Source organism: Balaenoptera acutorostrata, chromosome 4, assembly GCF_949987535.1.
Source record: "Balaenoptera acutorostrata chromosome 4, mBalAcu1.1, whole genome shotgun sequence".
Taxonomy (NCBI): domain Eukaryota; kingdom Metazoa; phylum Chordata; class Mammalia; order Artiodactyla; family Balaenopteridae; genus Balaenoptera; species Balaenoptera acutorostrata.
The window spans coordinates 82494240-82512100 of record NC_080067.1 but is presented as its reverse complement, the minus strand read 5'-3'; the positions used below and the strand labels follow the sequence as shown (position 1 = coordinate 82512100).

General features: G+C 50.3%; 1 protein-coding gene across 1 annotated transcript in view; it reads left to right on the top strand.

Annotated features, from left to right (window-relative positions):
- The window catches only part of PDIA5 (protein disulfide isomerase family A member 5), a 91785-nt gene that overhangs the window by 47440 nt on the left and 26484 nt on the right, over window positions 1-17861 (top strand). The window contains exons 9-11 of the mRNA XM_007175630.2: window positions 5476-5567; window positions 5661-5732; window positions 12139-12275. Of these exons, the coding sequence (XP_007175692.1) occupies window positions 5476-5567; window positions 5661-5732; window positions 12139-12275 (301 nt within the window). The remainder of the gene's footprint in view (window positions 1-5475; window positions 5568-5660; window positions 5733-12138; window positions 12276-17861) is intronic.

Below are 17861 nucleotides of genomic sequence, written 5' to 3'. Positions count from 1 at the left end.
AGTAAGTTGCTGATTAGTTCAGAGTCAATTAAAAAAAAGTTTAATTGGCAGCCCCTGAGCATGGGTGACAGCCCTGCTAGCTGGCCCCAGGATTGGGTTGCAAAGAACCAGCTGCTTTCTCTTTTGACCTCATTTCTGGGGAGACACCAACGTCCTGCTTGTTTCTCACTAATAAACTTTTAGCAACTTGCCTGGAGACGTTTGGCCCTGGGGCACACATATATCACTCTGGGGAAGTTTCACTTCACATTTTGGGGCCTCAATAGATACCATATTTTAAGATTATTTCGCCTGGAGAAGAGACTTAATTACCCACAGAGTTCTTTCTGCTGCACCCGCATACACTTAAGACAACCGTTCAGCTCACCCTCCTAACTCTGTGGTGCAGTGGAGGGTAAAGAACTCCAGCCCCAATCAGATCACAAGTTAGCTGGCCAGCTCCGTCAGAGCAGGTGAGGTCTTGGTGCCAGCCAGTCTCGTGCACTTTCTGGAAGATTCTCAGCCAATGCTGCCTCTACCTGCCAAACTCAGCATTCCTCCAGGCCCCTCCTGTGCTCCCCCAGAGCCTGTCCCTGCCTTGCATGGTCGTGTCTGCTCATCTTTGCTTTTGTTCTGGATCACTTTGTCCACCAGTTGATACTAATTATAATTAGGTTTTCTCACTGAGATGTGAGTTCTTGAGCATTTCTTCAGCACAGAGCACAGGCCAAGCTCAGAATAGGTGCCCAACACATGCTGATGAATGAATGAATGAGCATGTGGCTTACTGGGTACATTTTATTTTAAGCTCTGTATTTACATTAAAAGCGATATTCTCCTTTTTGAAAGGAATTCAGAGTTCCTAAGGACGGAGGCAAAGTGGGAAGGACGTTTGTGGGACAAGGGCCCTGGGTTCTTTTCTGGCCCTGGGTTCACACTAGGCTCACTTGCAAGGTTAGCCCTGAAGATTACTTGTTAAGGGTACCTGCTTCCAAAAATGGAAAAAAAAAAAACCAAAAAAAGCCAGTGCCTGCTTCTCCTGCTTGGGCCCAGGTCAAGAAATAGAAAAAGGTGACCCTCCCAGTTCCCTAGACAATGTTATAGAAAAGTCAGTGGGATTGTTCAGGTACCCAGTGAGGCTGGCTAATCAAGCCCAGCTTTGGCCAGGTGTTAGTTACCTCTGTGTTATGTGAACTCATCCATTACTTTGCTTCTGTATTTTCTTACTTGGGGTTTGTTTTGTTCTGCTTTCCCCTTAGTTTCTCAGGAAAGCACCTTTTGAAAAGTTCTCACCCTTTCCCAGCTCCATAAAGGAGGAAGGGTCCGAGCCACCGGGGACATCACCTACTTCAGGAGGCCTCTAGAGGCCAGGGCTCATGGTACAGCCACAGCTTCCCAGGAACAGGGCAGCCAGAGGTGTGGATTCCTTTTTGTCCTTGCACACGGGGCAGAGATGGGCTGCTGGTCCCCTGAAATCAAAAGCTTGCCCCCCACCGCACTGCTGAAATCCAGCTGGGTTAGCACCTCCTGTTTCCTCTTCATCTCTGTCATCTTTGGGCCCTTTTTGGCTGGCCGTGTCTGTGGCAGGGGTTAGAAACCTTCCTCCTCTACAGATTTCTTGGGAGGTGTCCAACCTAATGATGTCATTAAGTTGGAAGCGAGGCTGGGTCAGGGATGCACAGCCTTTGCCATTTTCCAGACTCAGATCTGCCTCTCTTTTTTGCTGTCACTGATGTCTGGTGAGTCATCGGCATTTGTCCCATCTACTCCTACTAATTGACATCCTCATCAGCAGCCACTCCCCTGTCTCAGAGCAGAGCCCATCCTTGTCTGTCTCCTCTTCCCAGCCTTGCCAGTTATTGACATTGACACTGAGTCTTTTGTTAACCTGGGCCATGATGGGCCATCTGGGTGTAAACGGTGAAATGTGTCGGTCTCGGTGACAGATTTGTGCAGATCAGACTGTGGTGCTGGCTGTTACTAACGGACTGGGAGATCTTGGGCAAGTTGCCTTGGAGCCTCCACTTCCCCCATCCTTAAAATGAGGATGGTAACACCAACCCTGCCCACCTCACTGGGCTGTTGGAAGAGCGAATGGGCTGGTGCGTGGAGACAGCTCTACAACCTGCAGACACTTCACAGATACAGATGACTGACACCTCCACCCGGCTCCCACTGCTCTGTGCTTACTGTTCCTTCCACTCACCGAATGGGGTGCTCCCAAGGGCCTGCTTTCCACCCTCCTTTCTTTCTTACTAACACATTGGAGCAAGGGCCTGGCACTGTACTCTCCTTGTCTCCTATGGACTGTCCCTCAGTGATTTGTATCTACATCTATAGCTCAACAAAATGTAGCTCCATGGAGCCTGAGTCTCTAAGCTCCAGTACCACATGTCGGACTGCTTGCTTCCCATCTTGGTCTGGATTCTTCTCCCTGGGTCCCAGATGCAGGATGTCTAAAATAAAATTCAGTGTCTTTCCATCTGGCAGGTGGCCAGCTTTCCTTCACGACTCCTCCCGCGCACCGCAGGCTCCTCTGCCGGTGTGCCTTTCTGCCAGGCCATTGTCATCCATCTCTCCCCCTCACATCCTCCATCCTCTCCCTGCCCACCAGCCCAGGTCAGACCCTGGTTAGCCCATACAGGGTGGTTGCCAAAGACTGCTGACTTGTCTCCCTGACCTGTGACTTTCCCCTTACAACCGCTGATAGCTCTCCGGCACCTCCTGAATAAAGTCCTGGTTTCTTAGACATTAAAGCCTGGTCCACAGCGACCTCAGTGAACTCGCCCAGCCTTCTCTCCCTACTCCCTTCTGTGTGTCCTACAGTTAAACCAACATGGTCTCAGTTCTTGAGCCACGTCTTGTTTTGTCTCCATTTTCTCTTCCTGGAATGTCTGTGGAAATCTTACCCTCCTTGACCACTAGCTCACACGCTCCTGCTTTGTGGAGTTTCCTTGATGGTTCCTGTCACGACACGGGCTGGACATGAGGAAGATCATGTTGTGTCAGCTGACTGGTCCCAAGCACACATGGCTCGGTGTCAGGCACGGTGGCCCTAACTTCTCCTTAGGTTGAGACCAGTTTTGCCTCATTTGGATTCACAGACTCCAAAAAGTGTTTGTAAGTAGTTGTTCAAAAAAACAGTTATCTCATTAACTAATAAATGACCCCAAAGTAGTCAGAAGTGCTACAGAAACTCAGAGAATTAAGAGTTCATCACAAGCAAAGGTGGTTTAGAAAGGCCGCGTAGGGGAGTGGGATTTGATTTGCCTTAAAAGATGGATGAGTCTTCGGTGGTAGCCGGCAACCTGAGCAAAGGGGGTAGAATACTCGAAGTCAGGGCCAGGAGAATACAGCATGGGTTCTGGGAGCGTGAGCAGATCTGCAGAGCTTCTTAGTGGTATTAGTGAAGACGGCTAACAGATTTTGACCGTTGTAGATACTTTACTTGTACCATCTCATTTAGTCTTCACAGCAACCAGAGGAGGGGGCTGCAGATGAGGAGACTGAGGCACAGAGGCAACTGTGACTTGCTCAAGGAAAACATCTACTGAGAGAGGAGTTAGGATTTAGACCCAGCATCCTAACCCCTGAGCCCAGGCTCCTAGCCACTGTGGTATATTCCCATCTGCAAGGGGCCCCAGACGGCAAACAGTCCAACTTCCTCCCTGTGCAGAAATCTCAGACTGTCTCATTCCTGGGAGGATTAAAAACCTAGACCCTAGCAGGTGCACAATTAAGGGTTTTGTAGGGAAGAAGAATTAAAAAACGAGATAGGGACCATATGGTCTTTGAGTGTGGAGTTAGACTTTAGCCTGCATTCAGTGGAATTGAAAGGTTTTGCACCGGGAAGTGGTGTAATGAAAGAGGAGGATGTGGAAGATTAATCTTGTGGTGAATGTGCACTGACACTGGGGAGATCAATTAGACATTAAAAAAGGACTCTAAACTAGACAATTATTACTGGAACAGGCTGCTGAATCAGTCTGGGGAGATGAGCAGACGGGCTTTTAGAGTGTTCCAGGGCTTCTAGTAAGTTCTGTCTCAGGCTTATTTTCCCTGTATTCCTTGTAGCATCCCACAAGGGGGTGGGAGAAAAAAAAAACAGATTTAGCAAGCATTTATTGTGTGTCTGCTGTATGCCAGGCACTGTGCTAGGTACTTAAAATGGTTCATAAGATATGTTTAGACGCCTCTAGGGATGGAGCTGCCAGAGGCACAGGTGGCTCCCATCACCCAGGATTTGGTAGGAAATAAAGAACTTGAGCACCAGTTTTGTGCTAAAACCTCTGACTTGGGTCATCCCATTCAGTTCTCTTAAGAGCCCTGTGATAGTCTCCTCACCCACACCTTCCAAACAAGGAAGCTCAGGGAGGGTGAGTGACTTGTCCAAGGTCACGCGACTGCCAAGTGGAAACAGTCTTCTGAATCAAGTTCACTGTCCACTGAGACTGCTCTTTCCCGTTTTCTCTCCCTATGCCTCCTTACATATTATTCAGCAAAATTCCGCTTCCTGGTTTCTTCTTTCTGCTTCTGTAACTGGTGCTGGCGTTTTTGAACTTCCTCTCCCCGCCCCTCTATGCCACCCGGCATTGTGGAACAGCCTTCTTGCATCTGGCCACACTGTGTTCTCTCGTGAGAACAGATTCAAAGTCCTTTTTCCGGGCACCTGATCCTGCCGTATAGAAAAAAGTTCCTGCTTCGGGAAAGGAGTTCTAGGGCACTCATTCTGGGTTGTTCTTAGTACATAGGCTTGTCATCTGTAACACAGCTACTACAGTTTCCCTTCCCCATTCAGGGGTGTTGGATATGTGGACCCCTGCAACCAGAACATGTTCAGACTTCAGAGATGATGGTCAAATGATGCTGTAGGTGCTGGTCACCCACAGGAGGCCTAACAGGGTTTGGAGGGAGGAGAGTTAGGCAGGCAGATGGTCATGAGAACCATGCAACCTCCTTGGCCACATTAACTGTGAGATCTGAGAATGTTGCACATGAAGCCGGGGCGGACAGACTGAGCTATCCAGGAAGGTGTCCAAGGATGCCTTAGAGTGGCAGAGTGACTCAGTGGTGATTCCATAACTTGGGAGAAGGGTACAACCTTAGTTGACATGGGCAGAGAAAAGGCATAATATGTACTTGGATGGCAGTGAACCCACTCTAGGACCTGGTTGACCTTGGTAACAAGGCCAGGTTTCTTCTTCAACCCTCAGAACTTTGTTTTGCTCTGGGATGGTTTTTCCCACAGGGCAGGCAGGAGGGAATGCCAGTATGGGGGGCAGCCCTTGGGCCCAGGTGACTGCTTCCTCCAGAGCACTCGGGCATCGTTCGCAGCTGGCTCGGGTAGCCTTGCTCCCCCGCTGCCCCGGGCTGTGCGTCAGACTGTGAGGCTTCGTCCCCATCGTCTGTTTCTGGTGGGACAGCTGGGCAGGCGTGGACAAGGTGAGGGCATCTGCGGGCGGAGAGTGGACAGGTCTGTTCTCCCTTTGCTCCCAGGTGCTGGCCGGGATGAACGTCTACTCCTCGGAATTTGAAAACATCAAGGAGGAGTACAGCGTGCGCGGCTACCCCACCATCTGCTATTTCGAGTAAGTCCCCTGCTTCTCTGCTGACGCTCGCTCCCCTCCATGACGGCGTTTGCCTCCCTGGCTGAGCCCACGGTGTCTCCCCATGTTTCACAGGAAAGGACGGTTTCTGTTCCAGTACGACAGCTATGGGTCCACAGCTGAGGACATCGTGGAGTGGCTGAAGAAGTAAGTTGGCGTTTGCCTTGTTTGGGGGGGGGGGGGAAGGGTGCCCAGAGGGGGAGGGGCATCTGCCGGGCCCCAGGGTCTCCCTGGTCACAGGGCTCCGGCTGGGAAGAGAATGAGGAAAGAAAGGACCATTTTGTGCTGCCCACGCCAACTGTCTGTGGGCTGCATCTAGGTGAGGGTGGGGATCTGTGCGTGCAGAATGTGCGAGTCGGGAGGATTTCGTGTGACTGGCCGTGATGACTGCATTTCAGATAGGTTTTTTTCCCCTTAGTCTACCTCATGGCTAGCAGTATTTCTCACCCAGGACGGCAGGTTTGAGAGAGGTTCCGCTGCAAGTATCTCTGAAAATAGAGTTGTCAGTCGAACACTCATTTTAAACATAACACTTTGTATTATGTGCCGTGAAGCTAAGAAGTGTCCTCATGCCTTAGATTTGCAGACTGCTTTGCCGTTCACCATGCAGCCCCGTGGAGCTGCTTCGTAGCAACCTGTGGTCCTGTTTATAACGTGATTAGATCCTTATAACCCAAACCAGCCGTGCACCTGGAGTCCCCCGCCCCCCATGCTAGGTGTGTGACTTTTGCGTGACGCTTGGACCCTGACTGGTGTGTTGAATGGGGAATCTGTCTCCCCAACACCTTCTCCGTGGCCGGAGCTCTCCTGAAGCCCACCCCGGAACACTCACCTGCTCTGGGCTGTGCCTGTCACCGCCCTGGCACTTGCCAGTCACTGCCAGTGTGTGGTTATTTGTGCACAGCGCTTAGAATAAGAACGGCGTTTTGGAGCATTTTGGAGCTCCACTTTGTGGCTGACCCTGTTCTAAGCACTTTATGTCTCATGGAATCCTCAGGACAGCCCCATAAGGAAGATATTATTATTACCCTTATTTCATGAATGAGGTGACTAAGCAGAGTGACGAAGCAGCTCGTCCAGGCTCCTGCAGCTGACAGACAGAAGGGCTAGTGTTGGCCCCCGGCAGCAGCTCCCCCGAGTTCTGGCCGGAGCCTCTGCCCTTTCCCCAGCTGCCAGCACGGTGGATATTTATTGATATCGTTACCACAGGGGCAGAGGGTTAAAGAATTAGTTATCCAAAGCAATGAGGTTGAAAGTGTGTATTTTCAGAATGGGAAAGGAAGATAAATTTTGTACCAAAAAAAAAAAAAAAAAAAAAATACCCCCAAACCCACAACAAACTGTTGGATTCTAAAGGTTGAAACTCTCAATCTTCTGTTCCGTGGGTTCCCGGGGGCCCAGGAGATAAAACACCGTGGCAGAACCGTGTTTGCATGGTGTCCTTTATTTCTTGGAAACATTTTCACATCTCTGTCTCCATCTATTACCTCATTTCCAGCCCCTGCCCAGGAAGGCAGCTCCCCATTATCCTGTACTCAATGTCTTAACCTGGGCCTTCGCACCCCTGTTTTCATTTTTCACTTGATAATAAGCATGTCCTCTCCTCCAGCCAGACATATCTCGCTCTGCTTTGGGAGAAGATTTCAACAAATGGCAGTCTCATTTGTCACCAGAGCATAAAATCTGCTTCCCTCCCCCTTCTCTAACCTTTTCTGGCTTCAAAATACACTCTTATCTTCTTGAAGGATAAGGTTTATTATTTTTTTTAGAAAGTGTTCAGAATTGCTTGCTAGCCCTGGACCAGGGGAGCACGTCAGTGGCTTTTCTGAGACGGGGTATTATCTCCCCGCTGGACTCTGCCACTCCGTCCCCCACCCCACCCAGCCCCACCGCAGCTCCTCCACCAGACTCTGTCCCAGGCCCCACTCCTACCCCCAGGGCTACCTCCTGATCCCTGTCCTGGGCTGGCCCTCACCACTTCCCACCTCCGCCTTCCTCCCTCTCCTCACCCCCATGGGCCGGAGACCTTGTTAGCAGCTTTTGGTTCACCCTGGGTCTCCAGTCTCCAGGCGGCTGAGGTTGGTGGGGTAACTCCGGGGAAGGGAAGACAGCATCCGGGTCCCCCTGGGCAGCACCTCCAGAGCCGCCCAACCACCTGTGGTCCCTGTGCTGGAGGTGCACACATGGGGGCAGCTCCTCCAAAGGCGTGACCATAGCCCACTCCCCCAGCACGGCAGGGGGCAGGGAGGTGACTTCCTCAAGGACCCCCAGTGAGCTGCTTCATCTCATGCCTCAGCAAGATCTAGCAATGTCACTGTGCTGCCAGCTCACTTAATTTTTTAAAAAGTCCTTTCTGATTTTAAGGCTATTCAGTGAGCTGTATCATTATTGAAAAACTTAAATATTTAGTTAAACAAGGGGAAAAGTGGCCCCCTTACTCCACTACCCAAAGATAATGTGTGGTGATATTTGGCAAATTTCCTTCTAGACTCCCCACAACATATACCCAGCTGTGTGTGTGTGTGTGTGTGTGTGTGTGTGTGTGTGTGTGTGTGTGTGTGTGTGTGTGTGTGTGTGTTTTCCTGGTGCCAGGTGTTTTAAGTCTTCACCAGGTTTCCACCAAATCCTGGTGGGTGGGTAGCAGTGATCCTACCTTTCCTGCTGCCCTGCACTTCTTCCTTGGGCCTCTCCATTGGCTGCTCATGGCTTATGGTCACCAAATGTAGAAGGATGAGGGTGGATCCAGCCTTGCTAATTCTCTAGATCAGGGGTCCCCAACCCCCGGGCCGTGGATCGGTAGTGGTCCGCGGCCCGTTAGAAACCGGGCCGCACAGCAGGAGGTGAGTGGCGGGCCAGCGAGCGAAGCTTCATCTGCCGCTCCCCATCGCTTGCGTTACTGCCTGAACCCTCGCTCACATTACCACCTGAACCATCCCCCCACCCCCCACCCCCCCGTCGTGGAAAAATTGTCTTCCACAAAACCACTCCCTGATGCCAGAAAGGTTGGGGCCGCTGCTCTAGATGACTTTCAGAAGCCCAGGAGAGAAGAGCCAAATCCTGCCCTCTGACATGTGACTGACGAGTGGGCCAGGCAGGGCATCCCTGGTGTCGGAGTGCCCCAGGGCTCTGGGCTAGATGCGATGATCCTGGCAGTGTGCCCTCTGGTGCTTCTGGCAGCTGCTTTTCTCATTCCACTCTCTGCAGATTCCCTGGTACTCAGTTGGGCTTGGCAGGTAGAGGGTGCAGAAGTGGCAATCCATTTTGACCTAGCTACCCATTTCTGCCTGTGTATTTTTATACTAACCAGAAGTGGACTGAAAACAAACACAAAGCGTTCTTGACTTGTCATGTTTTGAGTTGCATCTTCTTACCAATGGCATGTGCACCTGCCTCAGGCAAGGACGTGCTTTGTGTGAACTTCCCAGTCCTGGAGAGCCTGGGAAGTCAGAGTTGCAGGATTGGAAGGGAGTGTGAAAGTCAGTGAATCTGCCCCCAGCAATTCCCTTTCAGTGCTGTGTTACCTCTAGGACAGATGTAGTTACTCCATCCCGCTTAAACACCTCAGAGGACAGGGCCTCGACTCATTTTGAGGGTGTCCACTCATGTTTGAATGATTCTTATTGAGGTTATGAATGATACCTAGGAACATTTGGGTAGTACTTCATACATTCACGTCCATTATCTGTCTATGTGTACCTGCAAGGCAGATGAAGAAGGGCCTACAGATATACTGCCTTGTAGATGTCTTAAGTCAGGCTGGTTGCCTAAGCCCCTAGAGCTGGAAGGTGGAGGAAACAGGACTCAAAGCCAGGTCTTCTGACTCCCAGTCCGGCTCTTTCTCTCTTATCTGTTGTAGACAGAACATTCTTAGTTCTGTTGAGCTAAAGTTTCTTTCTCTGGAGCTTCCACTTGGTGTTGGTTCTCCTTTATGGAGCCATAGAAAATAAATCTTAATTTCTCTTCCCAGTGCAGTCTGAAGTGTTTGAAGACAACTATTGTGTTCCCCATGTCTCCTCTTCTCCTGGTTAGACACCTCCAGTTCCTTCAACTATTCTTCTCTCATTCCCTTGTTGATTCAGAAAGAGTTTATTGGGTATCTGCTTTGTGTTAGGCGTAGGAGGTAGAGAGAGAATCTAGAGGGAGCCCCATTCTTTAAGGAGAGAGACAGTAAAAAGCATAGTTCAGGCATAGTGCCCTCTTACTGCTGTGCCCAGCTCTGCAGGCCTCTCCAGAAAGCAAACTTCCTGCTGTCCACTGAGTGGGAGAGGGGCACCCACCTGGCTGCTGGGGAGACGGACAGGATCTGAGGGCCCCCCATTCAGCCCCAGGCCACAGCCCTGCTTTAAGGGGGTCCTCCTGGCCCTTCGGAGCCTTTGCATATTAGGGTGGTTCTTGGGCCCCTGCCCCCTCTGAGCACCCAGCACCTCCAGTTTCCACCCTCTAAGAAAGGCAGAAGTTTTTTGCTAAGTCGGCTTTCTAGCTTCTAAATTTGCATTGACCTCTTTTTCTCTCTTTGCTGTTGTCTTCTTCCCCGTTCTTTTTGCTCCCGTGGGTTCATACTTTTTTTTTTTAAACTCTTGTACTGTTATTTTAGTGGTTTTGGAGTATGTCCTCCGTGTTTAACTAGAAATTTCTCAGGCACTTTCATATGCTTGTACTGCTGCTGAGGCACGGCTTCTCCATTCTGTGTGTATATTCTTGCTGGATTTTTAAAAATTATTTTAATCTTAGAATAGATTCCTTTCACATAATTAAAATAATTTTTTAAAAGATACTTAAAGATTACATTGAAGTTTTCCTTTTATCTGGTTCCTCCATCCTATTCTCCCTCCTACCCCCTAGAGGTAACAACTTTAATTAGTCCTTATGCAGATAACACGCAAACATGAATAAGTATTTTTTATCTCTCTCTATTTTATGCAGAAGTTAGCATATCATGGCCTGTTGTGTATATCCCAGCAGTCTACCCGTATCAGAGTGTAGGGGAGCTTCTTTGTCCTCCTTTACCACGCTCAGCCCTCCATCATGCAGAAGGACTGCAGTTTACCTACCAAGGGACACTGCGTTCTTCTAGTCTTTGCTATGACAAATCATCTACAATGAATACCTTGGAATGTACGTAATCTTGCATGTGTCCAGGTGTATTGGAAAGATAGATTCCCTGAAGTGGAATTGGTGATGTTTTCAGGGATTGGTGTTTTGAGCCCAGGTTTTGGAACCTAGGTTTCTTGGTGTTGGTCTGGGACCGTTGTCTGGCTGGTGACTCATTCTAAAGCTTGACTTTGCCGTCAGCGCTACCTGACATTGGATGTGCACGGGCTCAGAGTGGTTTGCCCTCTCCCTGCCACTTCCCATTGCTTCAGACCAGGGTGGCTGAAGCCACCAGTGGGGCCTCGTCCAAAGCACCAGAGAGGGCTTCTGAAGGTGCCGTCAGACCCAGGCTCTGCCGTGGGGTGGGGCTGACAGGTTCCACTGTGTCAGCTGCATGGGAGGGCTGCAGAGTCCATTGCGTGGGCAACATTGGTCTCATGAATTCTCAGCCCTGGCTGCTGGAACTTTACACTTTTTTTCTACTGTAAGCTCTCAAAGGCAGGAAACAATGGTTGTCTTTTCACATTTGTCATCCTAAAGCGTTTTTTCAAAGTAGCGATTAAGGTGCTCTGGCAAAGGTGTTCATAAAGCATCAGGGAGTTTGTGTCACTAGCAGCCTTATCCTCAACTTTGGAGCAAGAGAGGCCAGCTGTGAGCCTCCCGCATCACAACAGCTGGTGACACAGATGTCAGCACATGTCTGTCCCAGGTGGAGGCAGGCTCCAGGGAGGTTAAGCACCAGCCTGAGGTTTTGCAGCTCGTGGTGGCAGAGCGCAGATTTGGACTGACCTCTGAGCCTGCCCCTTTCTGCTCCAGCATTCTGCCTCTGGAGAACCAGCTAACTTTGTTCCAGTCTCTAGGAAGGGTTCGTGATGTAGCCTGGATGCTGTCATAGTTAGGGTGCCTTGTTCCCCTGGGCCCCACTCTTCCTCATTACGACCCTCCTCCCACGCTGGTCGGTGAACGCCTTGCACCCGCCTCCCCGCCCCCCAGCCCTTCCCGGGTATTTGGTCTTTCTCAGACACCTGGCCTCTGCCTTTCCTCCTCACCACCACCCCTCCCTTCTAACTCCCTCTCCCCGCTCCCCGCCCTGTGGGCACCACGCAACACAACAGTTAACTTTGCCAAAGCTCACTCTTTGCTGTTGCTGTTTATTCTTGCCAGTTGGCTGAACATTTGAAAGAGCTTGAGATACTAACGAACGCCCCCGATTCTAGGGAGGAAGTGAGGTTTCTTGATCTGCCCAGAGAGCTGCAGCTGAAGCCACTGTTTGCCACAGGCTATCCGCTGAGCACCTCTGGGCTCTGAGGGGACGGCGGAGGTGGGCAGGGCCGAGGAGTCCTGCTCTGCTCCTCCGGGGGGTGGCGGTGCGCCCCTGAAGCAGGCCGTGCGAGCCGCTGGGGGTAAGGGCTGCGCGGGTCCCGGCGCGTGCTCTGAGCTCTGCCTGTTTTTGGTCTTCCAGTCCACAGCCGCCACAGCCCCAGGTCCCCGAGACTCCCTGGGCAGATGAGGGCGGCTCCGTTTATCACCTGACCGATGAAGACTTTGACCAGTTTGTGAAGGAACACTCCTCTGTGCTCGTCCTGTTCCACGCCCCATGTGAGTGGAACCTTGCTCCTCTCTGCCACAGCCTCCCTCCCTCGGGCGCTGCAGGGCGGGCGCCGCTCTGAGCCTTTAGATATTACCTAGGACGGCAGTCATCCCTCAACTTACAGGTGGGGAAACTGAGGCCCCAAGAGGGCCCGAATCTTGCCCAGTAGTGGAAAGGGCACAGGGAGGCCAGGGCTGGGGCCTCAGACCCCGCAGCATCTAGAACAGCTTCTTTCTGCTTCAGCTGGCGTCCGTCACAGCCTGAAGCAGCCTTGGTGGATCAAGGAAGGAAAACATGTGAATGCTGTAAAATGTGTTTGCAGTATTGGCTGAAAAGCCCTGTAGCTCAGGAGTTTTCTAGGCCAGTGTCCTCCCCGTTCCCGTGGAGAATGGAAAATTGATTGTAATTCGTTTCTGAGAGGGAGAAGGCTGCTTCTGGAAAGGTGAGCAAGGGGATGACAGCCCCTGGGCACAGAGTTCCAGGGAGCAGCTCCTGGGGAAGGTGGGCCCATCCTGATGGGTGAAGAAGGTGGGTCCCCAGCACCCTGGGACAGAGTGCATGTGTGTGGGGTACTCCTCTCTCATAGCTTCTTGCCAGCTCTTGGGCCCAGTGATGATGGGTAAGAGGAAAAAAAAGCAAAAAGAACTACTTCATGGATCAGTGTCATAATTGCCCAGTCCACAGAGGCGTCTGTAGTGAGAGAATACTTTATTAATCATCTTTGTCGTAGAGATCCTCATGCTATTCATTGTGTATTGCCTTTCGGTGGCAAAGTGGCTGCCCGCAGGGTCATCTCCTTTTATCTTACCCACAGTGCTGCAAAGCGAATATGATTAGCCCCACTTTACAGACAAGGAGACTATTGCACGGAGACATGGCACTGCTCTGTGAGTCCTGTACTGCTGAGCCCTGGCCTTCCCGTCTTCCGCTTCCCCTGTCGTATCACATGGGTTTGGTTAATCAGGAATTGTTCATGTACAGACCGCTACTGGGGATTTCCCCAAGTCCTCCTTTCTTGTAAGTGCCAAATTCTTAAGAGAATCCAAAGGAAAATTATTTTTGGCCTTTCTTCTTCTGAATTTCTAGAAAAATGACCCCGAAAAACCTATAAAAAACCCCCAAAACACGAAGTTTCAAAGGGCCTCCTAATTAGGGGCAATGACAGAGAGGGCGTTAGGAGCACATCATGCCCAGCCCTACAAGGGCTCCGTGAGGGCATCCCTGTGGTTGAAGGTACCTGATGAATGCCTGCCGGGCAGCACTGCAGTGCTCTCCCTGCTGAGGTGTGCTCCCCCGGCCAGTCTCAGAGTTGCTGATGGAAGCAAGTCTTGCAGGGAGTCATACTGCATCCAGAGCTGAACTCACCCTGCCTGCGTCCCTGTCCCAGCAGTAGAAGCAGATACCAGCTCACTGTTTTCAGTTCCCCCCTGGGAACTTCCCCCCTGTGTGTCAGTACTTCCAGTCTGTGTTGAGAGAGCCGTCTGGCTCCTGGAAGAGCGCAGAGTGGTTTGAGCAGTGCTTTGTGGCTTATGCATCACAGCATGAAGAGTACATATCCCCTTTGATGAATCCTAACAACATGTACCTGATAGATTGGAATTGTTTAATAATTGTTTATTAAGCCCTTTCTTTATAGAACCCTGGTTGCAGACCCGCAAAAATTTTGGTCTGTGTTCTTTCTTGTACTCTTAGGTTATAAGCAATCCATTGTAGTACCTGATGCTTGCAGGGTCTGGGCCCCAGAGCCTGGCTATAAATTTTTCCCTGCCCCCTCCCCTTATAATGCACCCTCCTCGCTCTCTGAACCAGAATGATCATCACTCCCCCAATCCAAGTCACCTATGGGTATAGAGTAAGGGCTTAATGAATGAGAAAACAAACAAATGAGGTTGTTGAGAGCTAAATTAGAGAATGAGAACTAGAAACCAGATGGCAGCTTTTGTTTTCCCCGTTAGTCATTGTTAATGAGCACACTACCCTTGTTGAGAGGGTTCCAATTCAAATTTAGCAAATGGAAATATCTGAGGCTTCTGTTGGTGGGTGTCTGCCTGTTAGGGACCCTGCATTCTCTGATGAGGTGTCTGTCAGCCCCCTGGCTTTGCGTGCGTGTGTGTGTGTGTGTGTGTGTGTGTGTGTGTGTGTTTCTGCTGGACTGGCAGAGTGAGAGGGGATCCAGGCAAAAGCCTGAGGTGAAGCTCCCTGAAGAACTGCCTGTTTAAGTTCCCATCCGATGGGAGTGGCTCTGCATTAAGTAATCTCTCTACACAGTCCTCCTCCTTCATCTAGGAGCGTGGGCTTTAGAAGGGATGGACTGTACATGGTTTAGAGAGGAATCTGAGCCCAGGAGGGGTGAACTGACAGCAGGGCCCTCTTAGCTGCCTAGCTGGGCATCTCGTGCCAGAGTGCTCCCAAGAACCCACACTGATCAGGAAACCACTTTTGTGGTGTCTGAGGGACCTAGAGAAAAGGACAAATGTCAGGAGGCCAGAGACTGGCAGTGCTGGCTCATGTTTCCCAAGCGAATAAAATGTGAATTCCGGAAATTACAGTGTTACAGGTGCCGATCCCAGACCAAATAGGGAGTGGTTAAGAAACAGACCATTTTGGAGACCCAGGAAAACAAGTTGGGATCTATCAACATAGAAGACCATAAATTCTACTAAGGATTGCCACATGTGCTTGATTTGTTTCTTGGGATAGGATTGCTAAGTTGATGAATTAGTGTGTCTTTCTTTTATCAAAAATGAATGAGTTGTTGTTTTCCTAAGTGCAGTAGGGAGAACGGGGCGGGATGAGGCCACCATGAGGGGACCATCCCCTTGGTGCTCTGTGACTGTGAGTCTGGCCTGGTTCTATCTAGAGGGTGGTACTTGTTTTTTTATAAGCAGTTTTGTTGAAACTATAAAAAACAAGGCAAACTTTCAAATCTGCAAGGGTTAGAGTTGGAAAAAGGAAGCTAGTTAAAATATCGTACAATTGTATTAAGATTTTAAAAGATCCCCACAGACTGAAATAGTGGAGCTCAAACTAAAAAGCTGAATTTATCTTGATGACTTCTTGATAATTAAAAAGGAGTGCGTGTATGTTTTATAAAGGCAAAATATAGGAAAATACAGAGAAGAGGATTAACATTATTCCTGATACAGACTCCCAGAAAGAGCCATGGTCTCTGTTTGCAGTGTTATTTCTGTACAGAGGAAGTGCTCAGTGTTCGTTTCTTTCCGGGTCCCACTTGCCTGGAACCTTCTTTGGGTGCCTTCGGAGGAGCCGCACTCCTCCGTTCTTGGCAGGAAAGGCACCTGGGCCGCTGGTTGCTGCATATTAGTAAACATCTCCATTGGCCCCCTGCTTCTTTACCCTCCCTTCCAGCTTTCCTGCTGCTTGAATTCCCATCTCAGCCTTTCCTCCCTTCCCCTCCCAGCTGGAGTCCCTTAGAAACCCCACATAGATTCTTCTGCAGCCTTTACTCCTGGTGCCTGAGTTGTCATTGAACCAATAAGCTCAGCCCCCCAGCACAGTGCGGGGCCCTCCACGTACGTGAGCTCCAGTCCCGACCCCGCTCACACCAAGGGAGCAGGGGGAGCCAAGATTCGCAAGCAGGTGTGCCCTCCAGAGCCCACTGCCCAGGATCCTGGGCCTCCTGGGAAGGACAGTGTGATGCGAGCAGTGGCCTCCTGCAGGGGCGTGAGCACCATGCGGTGCGAGGGCAGAGCCCGGGCCCCTCTGCCGTCCATCTGGCCCTCCGCTCGGGGCCCTGAGTGGATGGGGGAGGCCGCAGCACCAGGCCTGGCCCCCTGATGCCACAGAGCACTAAGCGGTGTCTGAAGAGGGCGAGGCAGCAGGACACCAGCGGCCACCGCCCCATGGTGGCTTTTGTTTCCGCAGCGTTCTGAACGAGAAGAGTCACTGTACGTTGCTACTCGTCTTCTCTTGTCACTGTCCGTTTTGCTGCAGTAATGTCTACCTGCTCCTCCCTCCCCGTGTACCTGCAGCCCTGCGTTAGGCCCGGAAGGACATGATGCTGTAATGTCCCCCCCTGAGTGAGTGTCACTCGCATGGGGAGGTAGAAGGGACAAAGTGGGGCTCCCAGGAAGGGGGACCCTGAGGAGCAGCCTGTCTCTCCCATGCGGGTGCTGACGGGGCAGACAGGGGCCTAAGAAGAAGCTGCTGGGGCACCAGGGCACCCCTGCTGCCCCTTCCCCAGGCCTACGGCGGCCCGTCCACAGCTCTGCCCCTTTCCTTGGCAATGGGCCGCCTGGGATGAGATGTTTCCTTTGCCGTAACTCCCAGCAGCAGGTGTGTGCTGGAGGCCGCAGGGCCTGGCCTGCCTTCCAGGGCTGGGCTGCCTCTCTGGATTCGGCAGCAGGTCCCTGTCAGACTCCAGAATTTCTGCTTCTTACGTCATTTATGTCTTATTCCCAAGTAATATGTGATCTCTATAGAAAATGTAGACGGTACAGAGAAATATAAATGATTAAGGAAAAAAATACCTATAATCCCATAGGTAGGAACCACTTTCCATTTTTTGTCATCATTCTTTCTAGTTGCATTTTCTTTTATTTTTCCCTTGTTTTTTTTTTTTTTTTATAGATTTATTTATTTATTTATTTATTTTTGGGTGTGTTGGGTCTTTGTTTCTGTGCGAGGGCTTTCTCTAGTTGCGGCGAGTGAGGGCCACTCTTCATCGCGGTGCGCGGGCCTCTCACTGTCGCAGCCTCTCTTGTTGCGGAGCACAGGCTCCAGATGCGCAGGCTCAGTAGTTGTGGCTCACGGGCCTAGTTGCTCCGCGGCATGTGGGATCTTCCCAGACCAGGGCTCGAACCCGTGTCCCCTGCATCGGCAGGCAGATTCTCAACCACTGCGCCACCAGGGAAGCCCTTTCCCTCGTTTTTAACTTTTATTTTTTTAAATTACCATAAAGTTAAATTGATTTGTTTTCCTAACATATGTAGATTTGTGTAACCATCTTGCTGTAAAACTCCTTTGTGCTACCACTTTTAATTTTTAATTACACAAATAATTTAAGAACAATATTAACAACATTCCTGTATCAGCTGTCTACATTCCTGCTAAAAAGGGCAAAGGGGCAACTTGTCCACAGCTCCCTGGCTTCCAGGGGAGGTGAGCATCTTTTCATGTGGTAATCAGCCTTCCATGTTTCTTCTGTGAACCAACTGTTCATTCCCTTTGCCCATTTTTCTACTGGGTTGTCTTTTTCTTCTTGACCTAGAGTTCCATACTTATGGATATTAATCTTTATCTATTTTCTGTGTTCAGATGTTCTCTGTTAGTCTGTTGCTTACTTTAACTTTCTTTGTGCTGCCTTTCAGTGTACAAAAACATTACATTTTCGGGACTTCCCTGGCGGTCCAGTGGTTGAGACTTCACCTTCCAATGCAGGGGTGTGCGGGTTCGAGCCCTGGTCGGGGAGCTAAGATCCCATGTGCCTCGTGGCCAAAAAACCAAAAACATAAAACCAAAACAATATTGTAACAAATTCAATAAAGACTTTTAAAATGGACCACATCAAAAAAAAAAAAACTTTAAAAAAAAATAGCACTACATTTTTGTAGTCAGATAAAAGCTAGAATGTT